The 26421-nt window shown below is 39.9% G+C and overlaps 1 protein-coding gene across 1 annotated transcript in view; it reads left to right on the top strand.

Moving 5' to 3' along the window:
• The window catches only part of LOC103798143 (ephrin type-B receptor 5), a 38037-nt gene extending 14975 nt beyond the window's left edge, over window positions 1-23062 (top strand). The window contains exons 3-14 of the mRNA XM_009070389.1: window positions 2166-2321; window positions 5164-5502; window positions 13204-13328; window positions 14436-14598; window positions 15248-15362; window positions 18112-18167; window positions 18283-18402; window positions 18799-19046; window positions 19976-20191; window positions 21181-21330; window positions 21477-21670; window positions 22903-23062. Of these exons, the coding sequence (XP_009068637.1) occupies window positions 2166-2321; window positions 5164-5502; window positions 13204-13328; window positions 14436-14598; window positions 15248-15362; window positions 18112-18167; window positions 18283-18402; window positions 18799-19046; window positions 19976-20191; window positions 21181-21330; window positions 21477-21670; window positions 22903-23062 (2042 nt within the window). The remainder of the gene's footprint in view (window positions 1-2165; window positions 2322-5163; window positions 5503-13203; window positions 13329-14435; window positions 14599-15247; window positions 15363-18111; window positions 18168-18282; window positions 18403-18798; window positions 19047-19975; window positions 20192-21180; window positions 21331-21476; window positions 21671-22902) is intronic.
• The last annotated feature ends 3359 nt before the right edge of the window (window positions 23063-26421 follow it).

Here is a 26421-nt window from a genome sequence, read left to right as displayed (position 1 = left end):
AGCATTCTCAAATTTGAAATAAATAAAGATTCCTGAAAGCGGTAAATTTTGATTGAATAACTATGCAGTGAGTGAGATGAGAACTTCCCATTCATAATACTCATTATTTCAGTACAGGTGCATTTGCAAAGAAGTGTGAATTATATTCTACATCTGTGACTGTTAGCAGAGCCTTAAACTGAGTCAAACTGTTAAAATTCATAAAGTGGACAAAATCTTACTTAGTTTATTGTGCATAGGAGCATATGGACAGATCTCTCCATATGAGAATAATTTGATTTTCTGCTGGATAAATGTCTGAAGGCAAAGGCAGTTTCTCTTCTTACCGTCATCTATCATGGGCAAAATTAGTCTCCCCCTTTCCTTTCCATATGGCAATGTATCACACACTGAATGTTGTCATTTTTTGATTGTTGGGAATAAACAGTGCTCTCCTCTTTAATAGCCATCATTCAGAGTTATTGAAATCCCTGTGTTTATTATGGTCTGACCTGTTCCAGGACTTACCACTCTTATCACAGTACATGTGGAGGCTGCTCTGCAGCCAAGAAGAATTTTGAGAGAGAAGATGAAGTCATATAACAGGTGTAAAGGTGATGGGACTTCACAGATGTTATTGGCTGTTATGTCTGGACTGCGACTGTAACCTTTTCAGCTTTGTTAAGGTTTGCATATCTGAAGTCCCACAGTATACATGAAAAAATCTCCAATGGGCTTTGAAAATCCAGAACAAAGGGAACTGAACACCTATGAGAAGAAGGTTAGATAAACAACCTACTCTGCATTTCTGAAGTTATTTGTTAAGAAAGATTCATCGGTGGCCACTCAACACCTGTGTGTGTTAGAAATATTTCCAAATAATTGTTACTGGAAGTGGAAGCCTGCAAGTGCAGTAAATAATAACCAGATGGGATAATTCTGCAGCTTTTGGTGGGATATTCCACTTTTGAGCATTCATTAGATACCCTAATTTCATATTAACACATAATTTCATAATGTATAATATTCTTTTTTTACATGTTTTTCTTTCCTTAGAAAATGTTTTGCTATCCACAATCCTTTGGAATGTTCTGCTTATGGTGACCACTAGAACAGTTCTTCTCTTGAGGGTGTGTGCAACAACCCACCCTTAAGGGGGAGGAAGCACCTGTCACAGTGTCCCTTGCGTCTTTTGACATCAAATGCTCATCTAGAGTCTGTCTGAAAGTTTACCATTCCCTGTAAATGCTCTCTATTGTGAAGTTAACTAAAAAAATATCTGCAAATTAATTTTAATCTGAGTTTGCTAGTCCACAAAATCTAATAGGGCTGTTTCTATTTATAATCAGCTTGAGAAAACTCATGTAAAACTTACATAAAAATGGTAAAAGCTGTATCCTAGCACTTCAATATAAGGTCCAAGCACCTCCTGTTAGGCAATTCAGCATAACATCTTTGCCAAACCTAGAATGTGCCATGCTCCCATGTTGTGAAGAAGTTACTATTTTTTCATTTTCTTTCCCTGTAGGATGGATTTCCATCCTTGTTTCAGCTTTTGGCATAGACCTATTTCTATGCCTTGGCAGATTAAATTTGACTAATTAAGAGGATTTTATCCATTAGTGGGAAGTTTTCAGACCTACGGGAAAACAGTAGGACTGCCAGTTTTAGTGTCTGCTCCTAATTTTATTGCAAAATCAGCATCTTATATTACTTTAGGCAATGACACTGTTGAAGGCAGCTTAAAAAATCCATTTTTGTGGCTGTGTTGGGTGGGGGGAGGAGGTGTGGGTAATACCTGTAACTATATGATATTTCCAGACAGATCACATGATGGTGCTCTTTGGCTTCTCCAATGCTAAAGCTCTTTCAGTGAGTAATGAGAAGACAATTATTTCAGATGGCCAAAACTGTCTCTGGATTGGTTCTCTTTCATCTGCCAGTGAATCAATTTAAGCACTTATATATAGAATAAGATAAACTGGTTTGAAATTGCAACTTGAACAATACATGCTCCATAAAGCACCAAAACCAGTAGTAGCTACTGTATGTAATAACTTATAATACTCTTATGTAATAACTCCTTGCAGTAGCAGCCCAAGTTAAATGTAAGTAGGATTGAAATGTTTCTGGAATCTGAATTAATGATTTTCCTGCTTTTGCCTCTCTCATTTTCCTCCTCTTAGCCTGTCCCCTTGGTTTTTTTAAAGTATCTGTGGGAGATGACCCCTGCCATCTATGCCCTGCTCACAGCCATGCTCCACTGCCAGGTTCCCGTGAATGTGTGTGTCAGAAACACTACTATCGATCTGCTTCAGACAATTCTGATGCTCCCTGCACTGGTAAGTTTTTGGATGGAGTGTTTGAAAACAAGAAAGGCAGTTAATAAGAGATAATGTGCCTGAATGATTCAGGAGAGTTGCAATTCACCTCTTCTCATGACCTCTGAAATAACCCAAAACTTCCCTTTGCTCCTGCAGTTGACTACAAGGTATATCCACTCACTGAATATAGATGAGAAAGCAGAAATGTTCCCACATGCTTCTGACAATGCTGATAATTTGGTGAAACTATATTGAGAAGGCTGGAGTGTTGCAATACTAGATGCTCAGAAATGAAAAGACATCAAGTTGTAGATCCAACCTTAAATAAGTACATTGCACATATGCGTAAGGTACAACTTTTCATGAGAGAATAACATACTAATTTCTTATGCAATGCTAGTCTCATTTCATACACAACTGAAGGAGTTAATTGAAGGTGTTCATTGCAGGAGTTAATCAGTGCTTTCTTCCCTTTATCATTCAGAGTGTGAAAACCATATTTACTGTACAGAATTCATTTTCTGAAAATTTTGTTTATGGAAAAATTGTTCCTTTTTTCATTAGTTTCTCTGTGGTTCTCATCAGTTATGATATTTCCCAGTTGTTGATATTAATAGGCCAAGAAATATCATAGAATCAACTGGATTGGAAAAGATCTCTAAGATCAACAAGTCCAACCCTACCATGGTTACCAGACCATGGCACTAAGTGCCACATCCAGTCTCATCTTGAAAACCTCCAGGGATGGTGAATCCACCACCTCCCCGGGCAGCCCATTCCAATGCCTGATTACTCTCTCCGTAAAAAATCTCTTCCTAGTATCTAACCTAAACCTGCCCTGGCAAAGCTTGAGTCTGTGCCCTCTTGTCCTACTGCTAATTGCCTGCAAGAAGAGACCAACCCCCACCTGACTACAACCTTCCTTCAGGTAGCTGTAAAGGGTGATAAGGTCTCCCCTGAGCCTTCTCTTCTCCAGGCTAAACAATTCCAGCTCCCTCAGCCTCTCCTCATAGCACTTGTGCTTGAGTCCCTTCACCAGCCTCATTGCTCTTCTCTGGACCTGCTCCAGCACTTCAATATCTCTCCTGAGCTAAGGAGCCCAGAACTGCACACAGTCCTCAAGGTTTGGCCTCACCACTGTCAAGAACAGGGGAAGAATCACTTCCCTGGTCCTGCTGACCACACTGTTCCAGATCCAGGCCAGGATGCCATTGGCCTTCTTGGCCACCTGAGCACACTGCTGGCTCATGTTCAGCTTCCTGTCTATCTAAACTCCCAGGTCCCTTTCTGCCTGGCTGCTCTCCAGCCACTCTGTCCCCAGCCTGTAGCACTGCATGGGATTGTTATGGCCAAAGTGCAGGACCTGACAGATGCAGAAAATGAAATAAAGTTAGTGATTAGCGCTCAAAAATGTAGTTTAAGTAATGTATCAAAACATCACCCTTGAACTTGTGGCAGTGACAAGGAAATGAATTGTGGCTCTGAAGTTAAATACTCAGAAGTTAGGAAATGTGATTGGGAGTTTTGTCTGTAATCCCCTGCTTGCTGTACTGCACAGAATCCTCTTCAGCGACCAACATCAAGCAATCTGTACTTCACAAGGATTATTTCTCCTGAACAGTTATCTATCCTTTGCATTGACTATGATAAAATGCTCAGGGAAAACTAGTATATGATCATGCGGTTAAATACTATACCACAGTACAAATGTTGAGTGTCCCAGTCAAGACCACAAAAGAAAATTTAATTCTGACATTTCCTGATTTACAAATACTTCATCGTGTCAGTAATACATTTTTTAAACAGGCTTCTGTGTGCAAATTTTCAACATAATTTATGTTTTTAATAGTATTGGAAATAAAGCTATAGGAAATACTCAATTGCTCCAGCAATGAACTAAATTGCAGCCAGAAAGATCCCTCATGAAGACCTCGTCCACCTGTACTAATAGATGATATAATTTATATTGCAAAGCATTAAACATGGAAGAGGTTTTGCTTTTTCATCAACATTTTTTGACTGTAGAGTAATGGCATGAATGAGGATTCTTGGATTTCATTACAGCCTTCATGGGGAAATGTTCTGGAAATAGTTTCCCTTGCCCCTCCCCAATACTGAGCTCAGCCTCTGTGTCAGTCCCCTTCCTGTCTTGCTTTGTGTCTGTGCCAAGTTTTAGCAGTGCAACACTGATGCCTATTTTTACCTCTGAACTTTTCACTTTTTAGCTGCAGTGTCTTGTCCTGTTCTTTTCCCCATTCTGTCTTCTCACCCTCTGCATTTTCCTCCTTCCCTTCACTGTCGCTCTGGCAGCAGGGGATGTGTTGGATGCACAGAATGGACAGTGTTTCAGCTGTCAGAGTTTACCACTGATGCCACTGGCATGATCCAACTGGCATCAGGAATAATCATAGGGAAACTGATGTTCAGTTCCTGCAGTAGATGGGACAGGGTAATTGAAGTTCAGAGATATTAGGTGCCAGAGGAGAAAATCAGAGGTCTCAGTAGAGACAAACCTTTACTAAGCTTGTGCAAAATTTAAAATTCCGAAGAACTGGCATTTCCCTAAATAGCTGTTCTTTTAGGGAAAAGAAAAAGTCACGCCCTTGAAACAGAGATCCTTCTTTATAATTTTGTTTCTCTAAAGTGTGATAATACAGTTGCTCCTTTGTTTATGTCAGTGTGTGTTTGTTGTAGCAAAGAATGTTTTTCTTACCTTTGTTATCAGAGAAACAACTGGAGAAGAGTAAGAATGAGAAGAAAAAGCAACTTATGCTTCTGTTCTTTTCCCTTTCCTTTGTCTTCTCCCCTCCCCCATCTCTCATTTTTTCATGGGATTTTAATCTTTCGTTCTGTCTTCTAGGCATCCCCTCTGCTCCTCGTGACCTTAGCTATGAGGTTGTTGGCTCCAACGTGCTCCTGACATGGCGCCTCCCCAGGGACCTGGGTGGCCGCAAGGATGTTTTCTTCAATGTCATCTGCAAAGTCTGCCCATCAGGGTCCTCAGGGCCATGCGTGCGCTGTGGGGACAGCGTACAATTTGAACCACGCCAAGTGGGCCTGACAGAAAGCCGTGTTCAAGTCTCCAACCTCTTGGCCCGTGTGCAGTACACCTTTGAGATCCAGGCTGTCAACTTGGTGACTGAATTGAGTTCAGAAGCGCCTCACTATGCCACCATCAATGTTAGCACCAGCCAGTCAGGTGAGGAGACTCCTGCATCCGAGTCCCAGCATTTCTACTTCTGTCTCTCATTTGATTTGCTTTTGTCTTTCAAATCCTGGAACTTTGTCTTTTAAATTGTGTGTTGTGCCCTATTTATGGTGCCCTGCTAGCTCCACGCTTTCACTTCTGCCCTTCTCATTCCTGCCTTCTCTGAATCGGCTTTCTATTCTTCCTTCTTGGCAGAAAAACTGAGTTTAGCAGATGATGTGATTGTTGGGGAAGAAGCTGCCCTGGAGAAGATGCCCATGGGAGATATAGTTTTATAGGTCACACAAAGCATGTTGGTTCATTGTGCGAGGGAGGGGACACTGTCAGGGTTTGACAGTGATTTTGTGAGCACCAGCTTGCCACAGCAGCTCTTAGCAAGCATTTCTTAATTTTGTCTTCATCTTCTCCATTTCATCTTATCCTTCAGCTAGTCTTTCTAGCATTTGTCACCTGTTCACTTTTCTTTTTTGTCTGTGTTTTGAGAGACTCTGGTTTTCAGTCCTGTCTTGTTCCTATGCAACACCTTCTATTCTCCTCATTTCAGTTATATATATATATATACTCATTTCCTAAATATACACATTCCTGAGGTGGCATATGTAGTCCTGTGGGTCATAAAAGGATGTGAAAACTATAGTTTTATAATACTTGGCAAGGTGTTAAATGGAATTTTAACAAAGTATCCAGAAGCAGAATCACCATTCCTGTTTTGCTGAAACTGGTCTGTGTTCTTCTGCATGACATATCTTTTTTTCTCCCTTGTCCTTGCCTTTTCAACCTTGCTGTTCTGGAATATTATTCTCCTGTTAATAATATAAATTTATTTTTTTATTACATGGTAGAAATATTAAAATATATTGTACAGCTATAGTAAAGGTGGTGTGACCCTTATAATAGGAACTACACCATGGGGATGACTAAACTAAGATACTAATTTCTTGTGTAGACAGTCAGAGGAATTCTGGTTTCCTGTAAGTGTCATGTACAATGACTGGCGCTGAAAAGAGTCACATGCATATAGGCATAGATTTCTGCTAAATGTCATCATTAAGAGTCATGGCATATGTTGTTCTTTACAAACATGTATAAGCTAATACAGAGAGGAATTGTACACAACTTGTTTATGAGGATATAAGGAGGACTAATGTGATGAGAAGGAGAAAGAGGGGGAACATTTTGAATTGAGTGACAGAAAATGTCTGTAAACATTTAAAGGAGTGTAACTGTTAAACTGAAACAAATCCTGAATGTGATTCTAGAGTGTAGTGTGGAAACCACTGAAAATGAGGTTTTGGCAAAGCTCAAGAAAAGTACTGTGAAACCAGATGTGGCATCATGATCTTGGTTAAATCAAATCTTATCATTTCTACTTCTATGATATGGAAAGAGAGGGAATATATACACACACCAAGTGATTTCTTGCTGTTGGCAGATACCAGGGGTATTTGTGTTGACAACATCTGTTTCTTCCCTTTGAAATATTACCTGACAGACATTAAGTAGCAGAGCATCTATAGCATACCCAGTCCTCATAAGAGGCTGGCTGCAAGTGGGTGATCAGTTTTTGTTTACAAAATGTGGTTGGGTAGGTTGTATGGTAATTCTAGGCAGTTCCTTTGGCTTCTCCTGTAGATAGGTGGGTGTTCTATTAACATCCTACAGAATTCTCTTTCTTGATGCTTCTCATCTCAACCTTCTTCATCTATATTGGAGATAATTTAATCGAGCAATTGCTTCCTTCTCCTGCCTGGAATCACCAAATCTACCATCTTCTTTTGCTTTTCTGATTTTCTGTCCGCTTCTGTTCCTCCAGGTTCCCCTTGATGTCTCTGGGTGTGTTGGATGTCTCTCTCTGAGACGCCTCTCTTGTGCACTGAAACAGTTTCAGGGGAGGCCAGCTTTCTTAAATGGCAATATGTACTGAATGGCTTCTTTTTGTGTTTGGTCGGAGGTTTTATTTCCTTGCTCTTCCTCAGGATTGTTAGCAGTGATCATGAGATGAGCTGCCCTCGATTTGTAGTGACAGCTCATACTAACAAGGCCCTGCTTCCTCTGTCACGTGTCTCATCCATACCCCCTCCTTTTGATCCCTTCAGCAGCTTTTCACTTCAGCATGGCTCCTTGTTGTTGGTGTGTTATTATAACTATTGTTATTGTTATTGTTACTGTTACTGTTACTATTGTTGTTGTTGTTATTATTATTATTATTGTTATTATTATTATTATTGTTATTATTGTTATTATTATTATTGTACAAGCAGAGATGGAAATTTCAGGATCTTATATACTGAAAGAGACAAAAAGGGTACAGGAAGGCATGAAGAACATACAAAAAAAAAGCAAACTGGACCAAGACACGTTTCCAGAATAGAGGGCCATAGCAAAAATTTTCTTTCCATTGAATTAAATATGACTGAAAAAAGACTCTCCATCCTGGCATTTTCTGAAAATTCTGGTTACTTATGCATCAGAGTTCTCTTGCTTCTTCCAGCTGCTGATAAAAAAAAATCCTCCTGCCCCTTTGTTAGAGGAATCTTAGGCAATATTCTGTGTTGGAGCGGTTCTACTTTTTCTTTTTCCCATGGTATCTATTAGCTCTTCATCTTTGTCTCCAAAACATTGTTCATCTAAGAGTTTGCTTACCCTTCACAGTTTTCTGGCCCTTCTTCAAAGTAGAATAGGATCCTCTGGTTACACAATCACATTTTTTTCTGTGGGAGACTGATAATGGTGTTCCTACTCTTCAGTGACTATGTATCTGAAATCAGAATAAGAAGGGCTGGCACTGAAAAACATCCTTTACTATAATAAGACTTAACTGTAACCTGAAACATGTTTGCACAGTAATAATAAAACCTGTTTGGATCGTAGTAGTATGACACACAAATGTGATATGCTAATTACTGGAAGGAAGAACTGTACAGAGATGAGACAAGAGAAGGGAATTGTTTGCAGCTAAGGTTTGAAGTGTTGAGGGTGAATACCTCAACAAGTGTCAGGATACCTCAAGAAGTGTCAGGATATAGAGAAAGATGTTGGAAGACTCTTCCAGGTAGCAGGAACTACATGAGGAAAGGTTATTATGTATTTCCAATGGAGTTATGCTTCTTCACAAGTGGAAACCTGACACAAAGAAAGCAAAGAACTTCAATCATATTATTAAAAAAAAAACCTGACTGAAATTTCATTCATCGTTTTAACATCTTCAATTGTATTTATCAGGGTAAACAAATATCTCTTCTCATGTCTCAGGACAGAAGTCAGGTTTTCATTTAAAGGACTGTGAGGAAAATTTCTCTGTGCACAGCTGTAACTACCTGTCTGGGTTTTTTTCCTACACCATCCATTGAAGCATGTAGTAATGTCTGTTGCCAGAGACATGCTTCTGAGCTTATTCATTCAGGCAGTTGTTACATTCTTAGAAAGAAGAGGAAAAGAGAAAGGCAGCAGAGACTCAAATGTTGGAGCAAATCAATGCACACTTTTAAAAGCAAGTGGATTTTTTTAGAACTAAATTGAGACATTATGAGAGCTAATGGAGGTATGTGAGGATAAAGGTTTGACCTGTTTGACCAGGTTGCCTTGTACCTCTGAAAGGGTGTGTAGCAGCCTTCTGCATCAATTGGAATCAGAGCAGTGGGACCTTGCAATACCAAAAATCTGTAGCACTGCAGAAATGAGTGCTATACAGTCTGAAGGCTTGTGTAAGAGGCTGAATGGGGACAAGGACAGTTATGGGTAGTGCCAGGAAATTTAAGAGGACCTGACATAAAATTTTCAGGTGAAATGGTGTGAGAAGAGGAAAAGAATTAAATGCCAAGTATGATTATGAGATTATGAAGGAAAAGGGATGAAATGCTTGAAGATGTTTGCTTTTCCCAAAAGAGCCAAAGGAGTACAGTAGACTTAGTTGGCAAGAGCAGGGACACAGGCAAGGCATTTTATTGTTCAAAACAAGAAAGGAATAAGACGAGAGCTGTCAAAAGCTGCATACTACTGCGTTTTGGCAGGCTAAAGTCAGCAGGTAAAGCAAATAGAGTAGAGCTCTGTGTTCATTGTCCTCTGGATGAACTACATTGTTCTTCAAATAATAAGCTGTTTGCTTATTTATGACCTAATTGCCAGCCATGAGCACTTGCCAAAGGTCCCTAAGCATTTAACTTTTTTGTTTTCTGTTCACATAGGAATGACAAAAATACTCTTTTACGTTTTAATTTTTCCCTTAGTGACATTAGTGACATTTGTCAACTTAGCCATCTTCAGTGGATTTTCCCAGCTATGAGTAGGAATTAATAACAATTTTTATGGTCACTCAACAAAAACTATTCCAGTTTATCTCTTTACTATGCCAAATCTCTGCAGCATGAGCAGAGGATGAATGTGCTTGTTTTCACAGTTCGGGTTTTACCTACTGTTTAAATGAAGACAGAAACACACCCCATGTGAAAAGAACAAAATGATTAAAAGTGGCAAATCAACATAGAACTGGACACACTTGTGTACACAAAACAAGCTTTGAAAGCAAAGTTCTGTTATAAACATTTTTAATAGTTGGCATGTATATAGAGGAAAACACTTGCCTGTCAGTTTTGTGCCAGCAGAGGTATGGTGTTTGGATGTTGTCTGTAGACATAAAACCTTGAACCTTATATTTCCTGATGTATTAACACTGGGAGAGTAACTTTATCATACAATTCTGGCAGGAAATATGTACTTACTCCACCAACAAATATGTTAACATTTCATGTCACCTTAGCATTAGTATTCGCATCATATTAGTATAAAACTTGTCAGAGGAGAAATCTTTATATCTCTTTTACTTGAACTGGTGGGAGAGCTCCCTGGCCAGTGTTTCATAAATTTTGTCCTTAAAAGAGATACACTTGAGTGATTTCTTTTTAATGTTTTCCAGCATTTCTAATTCCAGTAGTTGTAACCTGCTTCTGCATGCTGCCCATCTGAGTAGAGTACCATTTATCTTCATTGTCCTGGTGCAGGTTTTGCTGTGCACAAACATACTGTGCACAGTGCCAGCTTGGATCTTTGTAGCGCTGGCAAAAGATAACCTGTCGATCCATAGCTAAAAATTGATAGCACATATTAACATCAGAATGGATACGTTTTTACTAAAATGAAGGTCAGATGTTGCTAGTTGACTGTGAGTATTTCTTCCAGGTAGGGGAAAAATTGAGGATTGGGAAGAAATGAGAAGGATGGGAAGAATAACTGTTGGAGGTGGGAAGGAGAGGAATGGAGGGAAGATTGAACTCTGATCATTCTGCAAAATATTAATCCAAAACTAGAAGGAACTGGACTCTTCCCTGGCAGTGTAGCTGTGTATTTAGGTTTGCACCCTTCCCTGTGCGTGTGCATTATGTTCTATCAGAAGGAAGTTAAACTTTGTATAACATTAAAATGTGGCAACATCTGTCTTGATCAAATGTTAACTGACCAGTTGCCTCCTGATATTTGAATACAGTGTTATTCATGTGTGTCTTAATAACTTGTCATTAGCAGGTGAAGCAGTTGTGCAATCTTGTTTGAAAGACAAGCAGTGATGAGAAATAGAAGGACCGAAGATGAGAGACAGCATTTTATCTTTTATACTCTTGCATTTTGTTTCATTTACATTTTTAAACCAGTTCCCACTGCCTGAGCCATTTGGAGCCTATCTGAATTATGTTTTTCAGAATAATTTTATCTTCTTATTAAAAAGAATCCTTTTATCTTTTTCACAATTAATGAGGAAAGAAAATGCTATTCTGCAGTTTTTGATCATTTGCCTAAAGTCTCTTCTTCGTTCCTCACATCAAGGAAGTTTACGTCTTTTGTGTAAAACCAGTGGGGTTAGGTCACAGCTTTTCATTGGCATGCTTTTTCTGGAAAATTTAAACATTGCTGAAAATGTTGCATCCATAAAGAAAATGAGGATTTCCTAGTTGCTTACCTGGAGATTTCTTGAGAACATGACATTTTGCTTGCAGAGAGAAAGTAAAACTTGAGAAGAGCTTTATGGACAGTCAGCTGGCAGGCTGAAAGATCCTCTTACAATTATCCTGGAGTTTTTGCTTGGAATTCTCTTCCTAAGATGAAGCTCATATTCTTCTAGCTTTTGCATGAACCTGCAGAGTGTGCATGTGTGTGCACATGGATTCATGGATGTTTTTGGTAGAAATGGGTTTCCATTCTCCAGTAAGCTTCATGTGCAGGTGGTTTTAACAGCCATTCATCTCCCTTCCTGCTCTGAGGACTTTTTTTTAAAGAGATACTTTAGGACAAGGTCTGCCATTAAATAGATATTCACTATTTTCTCCAGAACATGTGACTGGTCCCTATAAGAGGACAAAAACTGAAAAGCAAAACTACTCCAAATAGTTGCTTGTATTGTATCTCATTGTAATCTCATTTTAGTTCAGTGAACAGTGTTTGAAACTGTTAATCATACTATTGTCAAGATCATATTGTGTTTCATTCCTACCGGTTTAATGAGTTCCAGGCTAGTGGGAATTAATGGCAGTTACACAAGTCTGCCTTCAGACTTTGAGAATAACTAATCAAAAATTGTCTAACATTGGTAGACAAAAGTTCTTGTTTGCTTTCTGGTTTGGATTCATGCTTCCAAATCCTTCTTTTATGTTTGTTATGTCCAGATGCATGCTTTCTACATAAAGGGAAGTTGCCATTTTCCCACAGTAATTAATATCTGACAGGGACTGTAAGTACTTAATACCATAATGGAATCAAGAGAGCTAACAGCTCCATCTGGGTAGTATTCCAGACTGGCCTGTTCACCAAAAGACAGAAAATTAGCAAGCTATTTTAGAACAGAAGAAAAATTATATGTGAAGCATACATACCCACGCACTTAGCAGTGACCTTTAGGTGATAGTTCCAGGCAGCAGTGCTAGTTAGACGCCCATTCAGACTGGACTTCTGTGGTCCAGTCTCACATACAGTGATAGTTTTGATGTCTGGGCAACAGTTCTGGCAAGGATTGGCCTGAGTTTCCAGGAGCTGGTCTGAACACAAGGCTGCGTATCTGGCTGTGAAAAGGAAGTGCTTTCATTCTCTGTTATCTGTAACTGAACAGAGACCACTGAGCTGAGGCATACTCTAAAGTCTGTTCCTTAACATGTCGTTGTTCTCATCTGCCTCCATCTTCTGGTTTGCAGCAATGATCTGGTATTGCAAGGCCTCTGTTACTCTGGTAGCCCATACTTGTTTTGTTTTTTTTTCCCCATGCAAAGAATTATAATCTGGGCAAGAAGCAGAGGAGACGTAGTGTGTTCTGCTTTTGTTAAGACCACTGTCACATTCTTTGTCCAGGTGTGATCCTAGAACAAGGCAGTGGCAATGAACACCTTCTCTTCTTGCATGTAAAAATTGCAAATTTGAAGATCAGAATTACGTTTAGCTACAATGTAGATAATTTCTTAATTCCTGTGCATGATCAGTTGGATGTGGATTTCTTTGTTTTCTTTCTGTCTGAGTTGTGAATGACTGAATCTCCCAGCAGACTAGTATTGTGCCTGAGTTTCTTCTGGCTATTTTACAAAGTACTTCATAATGCAAATTAAGGGAAATTAAAAGAAGAGCTGACCTAATTTATTAACTCATCATAATGAATGTTCTATTATAGGTCATTGTTAAGCTTATCCCTTTGCAATTTCTCCTTTCTCTCTTTCATTCCAGTCCCCTCTGCTGTCCCTATGATGCATCAGGTGAGTCGTACTACCAATAGCATCACACTGTCATGGCCTCAGCCGGACCAGCCCAATGGGATCATCCTGGATTACCAGCTACGCTACTTTGACAAGGTGAGCAGAAAGTGATACTGCGCTGGTTGTTCTATGGAGAACAGGGAAATCCTCTGTCTGGCAGATGCATCCCTGGATCAGATGAATAAGACAGAGAAAAAGGCTTCAATTATGAGGAAAGAACAAACTGTACCAATACCAGAAGTTTGTAATATATGCTTCATCTGACATCAGTCCGTCTGCATTTCCCAACTTGGAATCATCTAGTGACAAATGCAAATTCAAAAAAAAAAAAAAAAAGGTAGACACTTGTTTAAGCTGAAAACTGGCTAATAGTAAGTTTAGCTTCAGGTGACACAGGTAACAGTGGAAGGACCTGAAACTTACAGATGTGCATATTGGAGTTGGACACATTGCAACAGTCTGTCATGTGTTTGTAGGGGGAAGTCCTATGTCCCCATTTATCACTGGACAGGTATCTCTAAGAATTTTTGTGAGGAGGAACGTACTCTCTCATTCAATATGTGGCAATATCAGTTGCCTATTTATGTGCTGGAATTGCAGGGTGGTAAATACAAAGTTGTTCTCCATTCACATCTTTTGTGACTCCTTATCTGTCTGATTTGAGGGGAAGAGGTATGTGGAGCTGTCCAGACAAGCTCTCATTCCATATTCTTCATTTTTCACATAAATATTTATGCAGGATTGTGCAGGGCTACTGTTTTTCTATAGTAAAAGGGGTTACTATTTGTGATGAAGTGTCTAGCAGCTTCCTGGATACAGCACTACGTGTGTTCATACTCTGGATTCTTCTAGGAGAATACATGAGTTTGGAGTTTGTAGAAAGCAAAATTTCAGGACAGACTGTGGCATTTTTATGGATATGCTTAGCAAGGAACCACAGGACACTATAGTTTTGTCTCTCACTCTGGTTTAGACTGAGGATCTTTAGCAGAGCTTCTTGGGAAACCCAGGCCTAAGAGAATAAAAATGAGAATGAGGAATGAGTAGTGTGCGAGGAAGTAAGATCTGGAATAGCAGCTGTGGCAGTCTCTGTAGTGGGTTCAAAGAATATTGGGCTGACATGGAAACTATCATGTCTTGACGAGGAGAGTGAGCAGTGTAGGCAGAAGTTTCATGTTCTTTTTTGGTTACTGACATGCACAGGCAGAAGATGAGGATAATTCATTCACCTTAACTAGTGAAACCAACATGGCCACCATATCAAGTCTGAGCCCAGGCAAGATCTATGCCTTCCAAGTACGAGCTAGAACAACAGTGGGCTACGGCCCATACAGTGGGAAGATGTATTTCCAGACTTTAATGGGAGGTAAGTGCTACCATTTTGTACTCAGATCTGCACATGATCATCTTTCACTTGTGTGTGTCCTTAAGTGTATTAGCTTCTCCACTGGAAGACCAGTACCAGAGACTCCTACTGCACTTATATTTCTGTACATCGTAATTTGCATATGCAGATCTGTTCACTCGAAGAAGCTCCATGCTATCGGAATATATTGTTTACACTATTGCCATACTCCCCAGTCCTGCTTCTTGTGCCTCTGTGTCAGTAGAGCTCTCTTTAAGAAGATGTTACAATACATAGCACTATACGCTGCTGCAGTTTCACGGGCAGCTGTCATAGGACATATTACATCTGAATGTTCTTTAAAGGTCTTAAAGATAGGTGGGACACAGGACACAAAGTTAGATAGGACACAGGCATCCATGCAGAAGCTTGACTTCAGCAGTATCACCATCTATTTGGTATGGATCAAAGGTGCCAGTGCACAAGGGGAAGGAAGAGTGAATTCAAAGGGAGCACTGGCTTTTCAGAAGTAGGAAGGCAGGCACTGGAGAAGCACAGTGACTGTGAAGCAAAGGGCTGGTAGGGATGAGACCTGGTTGAGTAGAAGGGAACCTCTAACAATTTCTGTCCTCTGCATTTGTGTCTGTGTATGCACATATTTCCTTCCTAGGGGAGCGCTCGGAGATGGTGCAGGACCGACTGCCGCTTATCGTGGGCTCAGCGCTCGGTGGTCTAGCCTTCTTGGTAATTGCTGCCATTGCCATCCTTGCCATCATCTTCAAGAGGTGAATTCCTTGACCTGCTCATGTGCACTTCAGACAGTGGAACTTTCTTACCCCCGCAACATAACCCTGTCCCAAGGGAAACAGCCTGATCTACATTTATCCAGATGTCCTTGAGATGCCATTTTCTAATTAAAGAAAGATCCTGCCCCATTACTGTTATCTGAGGAGCCTCTCCTTTGGTAAACCACTCATGTACTTAGCTGATATTTGGCTAGTTAGTAATGTGAACACAAGGAAAATGTTTTAAAGAAAACATCACTGTAAGGAAGGGTTTGTAAATTGCATTTTAGGCAAGCAAGTGGAGAACGAAACAATGTAGTGGGAAGGACTCCTGGAATAGGTATTCAGATTCAGTTATTTAGAAGGTGCTAAATACCCTTTAACCAAGAATCAAGAAACAGGAGCTCATTTGCTGAAGAATAAAATCTGTACAACCCCAGTTGGTACCATGGAACACTAACTCATACAATATAGGTTAAAAAAAGCAAATACCACATCCCATTTTGGGAAGACAAAAGGGCATATAAGTCATTGTAGAGACAATCTGTTATAGCAAAAAAGAAGGACAGAGTTCTTAAAGAGAAAGAGAGAAATATAAGAGTTGCTACTTTTGTAGAGATACAGAAGTAAATAAGGGGGTTTTTGTTATTTGAAGAAAAGAAACAGTCATTACCTGCTCTTTGAATTTACTGAGATTTGAACTTAATCCCCTAGATTGTCAGTAATGGATTTCCCTATCTTTTCTCTACTGTGCCTCTGTACAAGAGGGACTTCTTAGCTTTTTTTCTGCTGACCTAAAAAAAATGTATAAACTACTGAACTTTAGAAGGTGGTATCTAGCTTTAGTGATTTCTTTTTTGTTCCCTTCCCTTTTCTACATTTGTTTTCCCCTTCTATGTATATTCTCTTTTATCATTTTTCTTTCTGCAAAGAAAAGAATTATCAAATATTGTTATATTTGAATTGTTGCCTCTTTTTGTAGCTTTGAACTGTTAAAAAGTATAATTTCATGTTATAGCTGGAAATGTGATATTATGTGCACAACTCAATAAAGCATATATTTTTCTTAAAAAAATAAATAAACCAAACCCAGAATAAGTTAATATTACCAAATCTGTCTTGGGGAAAGATGTTAATGGGTATCTGTAAATATATATACATAAAAGGCAATATCATAAAAAATAGATTCTTTTATACTGAAGTGACAATGTACAATTAATAGACAGTTGTTAAGAAAAAGCAGTGATACCAGATTTCAATTTTAAATTTGTCCTTAATAAGAAAAGTAAGTTTGAAGATGCAGGAAATGAGGAACACCACATGAAATAAGTAGTTCTTTAAAAGTTTAAACACATGTAGACTCAAATGCTATGACTTTAACTTGTTTTTATAAATGGTTGGTATGCATTTTTGAGGCAATATGCAGTGTGAAACACCTATTTTAGGTAATTGTTTTGGTTTTGGTTTTTTTTTTAAAAGAGAAGAAAACCAATAATATGTCAGATAGCCTATAAAAAAACATTAATGTAGACCTGACTTTCAGCAAAGTTAGAGCTCTTAGGTGTAGGCCCCCAGTAAAGCAAATTTCTTTCCACAACAGAACAGAATTAGAAGGTAGAATTGTCTGTGGTTTTGAAAACTTAGCAGAATTTAATGAGCTTGACAAGTAAGAATAATACACAATTACTTGTTAAAATGACAGTATTAGTTATGTTAGTAAAAAAAAGGTAATTTAATGTTTCATGATACTCTGTCTTCAGATGCTAATTGAATCAGCAGCTAAAAGGTCTTGTGCTAAAACAGCAAAGCCTATGAGTTGACACAAATCCGTGCATACAGCAGGGATACTACAGGACACCATAGGGTTTGATTTACAGTCTTGTATAATTAATATAATTGTTGTAAACTAGTGTGAAATTGTACATTTGGGGGGGAAAAATGAACACTGTCGGAAAGTGGCTTGAAAATTGAAAATTGTTTAGGGCAAACCATTAATAGGATGAAACTTAGAAAACAATTAGGTCATGTGTGGAAAATGCTGCTTGAATCACACACATTTAGAAGGAGAATAAAATCTGAGAAATGCCTATGCTGAGAAGGACCTATGCTTACTGAAAATTAGATGCATAAATGCAATACATAGTACAATAATAAAGACACACCTTCTTTGATCTGCACACGCAAAAATCACATCACAGAACAGATTTCTTTCCATCTGGGTCTCTGTGGTTGGGTTTGGGTACCATACTTACGAATAAGAATAGCCAAAGTAAATGCTGTTAAGAGTCCAGGAGGAAAAATAATTGAGGGAAGTATATACAAATTAAGCATTAGAGTAAATGGCTCATAGAATGTTTTTGAAGAACTTAAAAGGCCTCACAGGAGATGGCTTTGATTATTATTGAAAAGAATAATTTGTTGCAATTAAATGGAATTAAAATGAAAATTCATCCTGAATAGCAAGAGAATTTCCGAGACAGTAATGTTGAACTGTAATATTTTTTTTCAGGATAGTGATGGAGGCCCTATCATTTGTCATATCTAAAGTGGGGATGCAAGCAGTGCTGTAAAAACTACCACATAGAAAACAAGCATGCACAGGTTATCAGGAGATGGGCAGGATATTAACACCCATTCTTCTATCCCTAAATTCAAGGATTCTCTGAGCCTTGCATTGAGAAGTATACCCCAACATCCACTAAGAGACTTTTGTGTGTATTTTGACTTTCCTTTCCTTTATGTCCTGCAGTAAAAGGCGAGAAACTCCATACACAGACCGCCTGCAGCAGTATATCGGTGCACGAGGTAAGTGTTTTTAAGCCACAGAAGGCAAGGACCTGTCTGTTTTCAGGACTCATTAACACCCATCTGTCTCAAGGTTTGATTCTGGTGATGTTATGGGCTGTCTTCTCCACTGCAGGACTCGGAGTGAAGTATTACATTGATCCTTCGACCTATGAAGATCCCAATGAAGCTATTCGAGAATTTGCCAAGGAGATTGATGTGTCCCTTATCAAGATTGAGGAGGTCATTGGATCAGGTAGTTTGAGACTCAACAGATTTTAAAGCGGTTTTTTGTTTATCTTGGGACCTGGCACACTACTGACCTGAAATGAACCCACGGATTCATGGTACATCAAATGTCCCATGATAGCTAACCTTCATTTCTACCAAAATTATTCTTAACCTACTTACCCTTAGATGCTGGCTCCAAACCAAGTTTAAAACACCCTTTGAAGACTCAGAACTCCTCATTTGAACCTTGAAGGTGTAGTGTCCAGCCTTCATCAAGAACTTCACCTTAATCCGTACAGCTCTAGTAACCCCATTTCCAAGCAGTGCCTGTGGTTTTCCAAAGTAGAATGCTTTACTGCATTTGACTTAAATTCATTGTTGTGTTTCCTTACTTGAGGTGCATTTCTTCTCTCCCTGACAGGAGAGTTTGGAGAAGTGTGCTTTGGGCGCCTGAAACACCCAGGGAAGCGTGAATACACAGTAGCTATTAAGACCTTGAAGTCAGGTTACACAGATGAACAGCGGCGTGAGTTCCTGAGTGAGGCCAGCATCATGGGGCAATTTGAGCATCCCAATGTCATCCACCTGGAGGGTGTGGTCACCAAGAGCCGACCAGTCATGATTGTCACAGAGTTCATGGAGAATGGATCACTGGATTCCTTCCTCAGGGTACCACAACCAGAGTCTCCCACAGCAGTTACCTCTTCATCTTGCTGTGTGCCAGTCTCAGATATGATAATTTTGCCTGTCCTTCCTCTTCACTTCTGTCTCTATAAGTCCTCAGTTGCCCTCTTCAGGTGCAATAGAAATAATAGCAAATTACCAGAGTAAGTGGTTTTGAGCCAACATGAAAATATTTCACAAGCTTAACCATCATATAAAATTTCTTCAGTATTTTAGACTTCTCCAACTTGAATAACTAATGGTAAACAATACTAAATTGTTTATCTTTGTACACAGCTTTTCAGTTGCTTACATGCATGTTCCAAAGTTTGTCTTTCTAGTAATGTTTTTCAGACTTTACTCCACAGAATATTTTCACGTTTCATCATTGTAATGAAGTAATGAAACTTGCAGTTGTTTTTGAACTCATGGTTTCCAGTGGGTATTTTTCTGGTAACGAAACATAAATACAGACAATTTTCATAGTATAGCTGCTTCACTTCTCTTTTTTACTGATTCATATGCTAATTCAGCGACAAATGCTTTGGCAGGTACATTTTGAAGAACACATGAACCCATTGTGTAGAATTGCATAGAACCCCTTGTAAAGAATGTAGTAAGAGCAGATTTGTCTGTTCCCACTCATTTTGCAATCTTAGTAGGTAGTGAGAATTAGTTGTAGGAGGCTAAAGGAGGATGTGGCCACAAGAGGAGATTTGCTTTCAGAAAAAGGTCTGATTTCATTTTATATTCATTGCTTTAAGCCCACCCTCCTTTCTTATTTGCTGTCCCTGAACCTTCAGATTTTGGCTGAAGTTAAGACGTATGTTTTCTGACTTCATAAATCTACCTTGTTATCTTGCTCTTTGTTAGTCTTCCATGTTGGCTTCATGTTTTGTGGTCATAAAAGCCTCTGTTTGCCTCCTCACTTGCAGCAGAAGGAAGGACAGTTCAGTGTGTTACAACTAGTGGGAATGCTACGGGGAATTGCAGCTGGCATGCGATACCTTTCAGACATGAATTATGTGCATCGTGACCTGGCTGCACGTAACATCTTAGTCAACAGTAACCTTGTGTGCAAGGTGTCAGACTTCGGTTTGTCCCGCTTTCTGGAGGATGATGCCTCAAATCCCACCTATACTGGAGGTCTGGTGAGTTATTACTATTGTGCAAGTTACTACAGTGCTGACAGCTATGTTTTTTTTCCTGTGTTCCTCCTTGATTTGGTGTATTCTTTTTAGTTCATCTTAAGATCATAGAGTACAGTGGGGTGGAGCCTTCTATCTTTTGTGCAATTTGTTCCAAACCAATAAAAACTTAAAATAACTGAATAACTGATCCACTCTGCCCTGTGAGGTCTTGGTGCTGTTCTTTGTGGCATGATGGTGAATGGGTCAAACCTCAGAGCCTGATGCAGCTGTTATCTTCTCCCTTTAATTAGCTTTTTATGGAAAGAATAAAGGACTGGAGGATATTTATAGTGTATATAACAAGTATATTTATGGACTTAAAACCAACCATCAAATAACTTATTGCCTATGAAGGTCTGATACCTGTTGCCCGTACTACAAAAGGGCTGGGAGTATAACGGGTGGTTTGAAGATGAATGGGATGAAGAAGAATTCAGTCACTAGAAAGTGAAACAATTTTTAGATATGTACATTTTGAATAATCAGCACCTGAATAATACTGCATCTTGCAGGTCATACCTGCAGTCAGAGAGGTCATGATGGAAAGAGAAAGAAGTTAATGCTGGTCACTCAGTGTATCTTAGTGCTGCAGGTTGGAATTATTTAAATGCTTTAGATTTCCAAATGATTGGGACTTTCAGCAGGTTTTTGCTGTATGGTACTTTCAAATGCTGTAAGGTAAAGCTACGAAAGTTTAAATGTATTATATTGTGGGATTTGTAGCAGCAAGGAGGCATGATTCTCTGTTTTCATCTTCAATAAAACAAGGTGGAAACCTTGAACATATTTTGAATTTAAACTAACGATGTCTACAAGACAGAATCAACTGGACTGTCACCCCATGCTCAGCATTGTGTTGTGCTGCTAGCATCTGATTGTTTCAATGATGTCATTTTCACAAAGAGTCCTTATCTCACTAACATTCTGGTTACTTTCTGTCTGTTTTCTAGGGCTGCAAAATCCCCATCCGTTGGACTGCCCCTGAAGCTATCCAGTATCGCAAGTTCACCTCCTCCAGTGATGTCTGGAGTTACGGCATTGTCATGTGGGAGGTGATGTCCTATGGTGAGAGGCCTTACTGGGACATGTCCAATCAGGATGTAAGTTTTAGAAGTGATGAGAACATACATCTGCTTCTGTCCTGTGTCAATTCAAGTAGAAGAAAGCCATACACACCAAGTTGTTGAAGCTGTTTTGTCTTTTATTTTCCCAGGTGTGATAAAGCTTTGTTCTTCTTTTCCTGCAGGTAATTAATGCCATTGACCAGGACTATCGCCTGCCACCACCCCCGGACTGCCCAACTGTTTTGCACCTGCTGATGCTTGACTGCTGGCAGAAGGAGCGGGTCCAGAGACCCAAATTTGAGCAAATAGTCAGTGCTCTAGATAAAATGATTCGCAAGCCATCTGCCCTCAAAGCTGTTGGCACTGGGACCAGCAGGTGAGATGAGGATTTAATGCAAAATTATAGGACTTGTCTCTCAGTAGGCGTCATGAGGAAAAGAAAGCAGTAAATCAGGCTATATAGTGGGTTTTTTCCAACTCTCCTATCTGAGGCTGGGAATATATAGGAAGGAAAAAACGAAAGAGGAAGCAGGTTGGAAGAACTGTGTATCCTGATACAGTTAATGGGTGATGAGGAGTTTTGAGTGTTGAATATGATGAGAGACAAATCTCGATGAATTGCATTGAGGATGAATGAGTGAGGGATCAGAGAATGAAGGGAGGGACACATCTGGGTGCAGCTGCACAAGATACTCTGTGATCACACAATACTCTGTGATCACAAGCAATGATGAAGGAAAAGAAGACCTTAGCTTATGGAGGGGAGGAAGTCTCTAGAGAAGAATAATAATTAGAACTGCAGCTTGCATCCCATATTTTCCCAACTGCATTTTCAGCCTGATGGTGCCAGAGGCAGGAGGTCATCAAAGAAGAGGGGGTAAATGGTGCCAAGATTAGATAGCTGTTGGGGTGATGACAAAATTGCATCCTGCTGGCCTGGAGGGTTTTTCCCTGTGGTTATAAATCTTGTGTCAGTGAAATGTACTCCACAACTAAGGGAGGGAAAAAGTGTCTAGTAGTGCCCAGTTTACTAAAAGCAGCATGCAAAGTGTGTTACAGCTTTGGGACAGATTCAGATAATGAGGAAAAGGACAAATGCTATGTGTGAGCAGTAATTTCTTTGGCCTTTTACTGCTGTGCTTATATCTGATGGGTATTGTAGTTGAAACAACACATATTGTCTTATAGGTTACTATCTGATCCAAGGAGTGCATCTAGGAGAGGGAGAGCTAGTCATAAAGGTGAAAAGGTATATAAAGTCTCATCTCTCTTAGAAACCTCCCTACTGCAGCTCTTTACCCAGCTAATAGGTCTAGACTCAGAAAGTGTGAAAAGAAGAAAGTGTGCCTGAGAGGGTATAGGCAGTGGGAAGGAAGTATCAATTTCTTGGGTTGGTTGATTGTTTTCAGGCAGAAATGGGGACACAGGTAGCCTAGAAACAGCACATCAGGGTGGGACTTTAGGCATCCAAGCATTAAGAACAAATGTCCTTGTTGTCTTCCATTCTGTGCTCTTCAGAGGTTGCATTATCTCCCTCTCATAACTCCTACCTTGCTAGTTTGGTCAGCTGATGTTGGTAACGGGTTTTAGAACCTGCCTCTTTTGCAGACCATCTCAGCCTCTCCTGAGCAACTGTCCTCCAGATTTCCCTTCACTCAGCAATGCCCATGAGTGGTTGGATGCTATCAAGATGGGCCGTTACAAGGAGAATTTTGACCAGGCTGGTCTGACTACATTTGATGTCATATCACGCATGACTCTCGAGTAAGTAGAGGGGCAGAGCAGAAGATACCAGACACTGAGTTTTCCATGCAGAAAATTAAAGCAATCTGAGAAATATTTAGCAAGGGGTATGTGGAACATACATATACATGAAAAAGGAGAAGGAAGCCAGAGCAAAGTAGATACTGCTTCTTACATCTCTCTAGGTCCTCTGGACACCATCCATACCATGGTACACTGGCATTCTGTTTCTATAAGCACTAATACTGATCCCATGTGCATTACAAAATATACTGCCAGTGTTGCAGCGAGGCTATTATATCAGAATGTTCATGACAGCTACCACAGCTAATAGCCACTTTTAACTAGATGTGTAGAAAGAGCCATGCCGTATGCTGGATCAAAGAGCTATGTAGAAGACAGGAGCTGGAAAAAGGAACACTCTTGGAATCATAGAATGGTTGGTGTTGGAAGGCAGCTTCAAAGATCAACACCCCTGCCATGAGCAGTGACACCTTTCGGTAGATCAGGTTGCTCAGAGCCCCACCCAACTTGACTTTGAATGCTTACAGGATGAGGCATGCACAGCTTCTCATGACAACTTGTTTCTGAGTCTCACAACCCTTCTTCTATATCTCCAACCTAAACCTACCTTCTTTCAATTTAAAACCATTGCCCCTTGTCCTGCCCAGGCCCTGGTAAAAAGTCTTTCTCCGTCTTACTTGTAAGCTCCCTCAGAGCTCCCTCAGTAAGGTCTCCTCAGAGCCTTCTCTTCTCCAGGGTGAACAAATAACTCCAACATTCCATTTTTACCATAGGAGAGGAGTTCCAGCCCTCTGATTCTTTTCATGGCCCACTTAAACTGCTTCTTTTTGTATCTGCCAAGTTCTGCCAACACCCCCTCCACCCACACACATTTGTCATGCAAAAGCAGAAGCCTTGTCAGCTGTTTCTCAGACACAGATATACACACACATATATTTTACGCACATTGGATCTACAGGAAAATGGACTGCAACTGTTCAGAACAAGCAGCCGATTTTAACAACTTCCATGTCCTCTGTTCTTCTGCAGAGATATCCAGCGTATTGGCATCACCCTTGTTGGCCATCAGAAGAAGATTCTAAACAGCATCCAGCTCATGCGAGTCCATTTGAATCAACTTGAACCAGTTGAAGTGTGATGTTTACACCGTCCTTATTCCACTAGTCTCAAACTCTGGAAAGGTCCTGGGAGAATTCAGAGGGATTTTCACTTTAAGAAAAGGATATCAGTATGCTACTTGAAGACTTAATGCACCCAGAGAGTGCACACTACATGTCCTGTTCTATGAACAAAAACAAAGCCTTGCCATGATTTGAAAGCAGAGCCAAATGACTGGTGACAATTAACTGTGGCTGACATACATTGGGAATGGGTTGGGGGTGGGAAGGTTATAATGACATGGGACAGAGATATAATAGTAGTTTGAACATATCACAAGGACCTGTTGCCTCTTCTCTGCCAACAAAAGGTAACTGACAATTTTACAGAGTCATCAGCAGGCTTTATCTGTGGCTGGGAGCCCAGCAAAAGTACAAAGACATAATAAAGGCAACAAAAAAATAGCATTTTTTTCAGAAGAATGCCATCATAGTGTGAGAGATTATTACTCAGATGGAGATGAGCTTCAGGCTATCACTTTGTATGGCAACTCGGTCTGGAACTCAAGTTCCAGCTAGTGCACAGTATGTGGTAAGCAATAACACGTCACCTGGCAAAGAGGTTATGGAGTAAAGGGTTCAAAATTCTGTGCTGTTTCATGTGCAGTTCTTGGGTCTGCTCCGTGGTGGAAATCACTAATCTTTTGTGCCGATGTGAGTTACAGTCCATCCTTGGTGCTGCTCAACTCTATTTAAGGGACTGCAACAGAATGGATAAATAAGGACTCCTAGAATCTATCCTGCTGGATCTGCAAGTGGAGAGGGAAACTAATAGGTTCTGGTTCTCACAAGGCCATTTGTGTGAGGAAAGACATAAGTTGTGATACTCTGAAATCCTGAGCACCCAGAATTTGGATTTTGTTCTCCTCTGACCCTCTTAGAGACATTGAAGAACATAAAAAAATCTGAAGCCCTTTGCCATTGAAAAATACTTCCTCTTTTTTTCACCCTACCCAATGGGCAGAGCTGGTTGAATACTGTTTCTGAGGAAATGCAGACCTGCAGTAGTCAACTCCAAGCAGACAATTCAATCAAGAGAAGTGAAACTCCTTAACAAGCTTTTGTCAAGAGTGGTCAGGGAATGGTACCAGTCCCACAAGTCACTTCAGTCCTTAAAAAAGGAGCAACAATGTTCTTGGAATCAAGTACGTTGTTTGGTAGAAGTACATGAGAATGACCAGAATGGCAGAGCTTATGTATCCCTTCAGGCAGGCTAGTACCTGCTTAAGGAAAGATCTGCTTTGAGAAGGAGCAGAGCTTCAGGACTGTATCTCTCTATCCATCCCTATGCAGGAATATGAAAACATGAAGCTGAGCTTGAAAGGAAAACTCATAAGCTATACACTTGTCTACCTCATCAACACATAGGAAGGGAAATGGAAATGTCCACCTCAGCAACATACAGGAAGGGAAATGGAAATGGCCCTGTTAAACAAGACCTCAATGATGATACCTTCTTTGTGTCTAGAGAGGAAATAAACCCACCTGTTCCAGTCTGTTCTTATCTGTTGGCTAACTGAGAGCTAGCCATGAACTTACTGTATTTCTCCAGCTGTCAAGGCTAGAACAGCACAACTTCTGCAGATACTACTCCAGTACAGTCAACCCAGCAACTGAAGGCCCAGAAGCCAAGTTTAATAGTGATTAAAGAGTCCAATAATATGATAGGAGGTGCTCCAGAATAGTTGCACTAGAATAGCCAGTGAAGATCAGAATCTTTGTTACTCCATTAGAAGGACAGTATTGTTAATTTTTTTAGCTGGAGGGAGAATAGTACTGTGTTCTTTCAAGATATAAAAACAGTCAATATGAAAACAGTTTAAGGAAACATGAATAAAACATTCATGGCAGTATAAAGAGAATATGAAGATTAAAAAAACCCATCAGACTAGAGTCCAACCTTAGAAATTGTCAGTGTGTGCTTTTTAAGGGATTTCTGGAAACTTGCAATACTCATACATCCAGTCACATGTATGCTGAGTGGCTGTCAGCTCCACCCACGGCATCTGAGACAGAACAAGTGTTGTCCTCTTCAGAAAGCATATTGAGCACAAGATGCTGAGGGGAATCTGTGGTCTCTAGCACCTTCCATATATATTCACCAGAGGACAACAATGCATATATGGATCTTCATGTATGAGTGTATTATAGAAATTCTGTGTGCCATTTGGAGAAGCATGGTAGACTTTCTTTTCTGTGCCTT

Source organism: Acanthisitta chloris, unplaced genomic scaffold, assembly GCF_000695815.1.
Source record: "Acanthisitta chloris isolate BGI_N310 unplaced genomic scaffold, ASM69581v1 scaffold902, whole genome shotgun sequence".
NCBI lineage: Eukaryota > Metazoa > Chordata > Aves > Passeriformes > Acanthisittidae > Acanthisitta > Acanthisitta chloris.
Note: the sequence above shows the minus strand (reverse complement) of the source record. Positions and strands in the feature narration are given on the sequence as shown.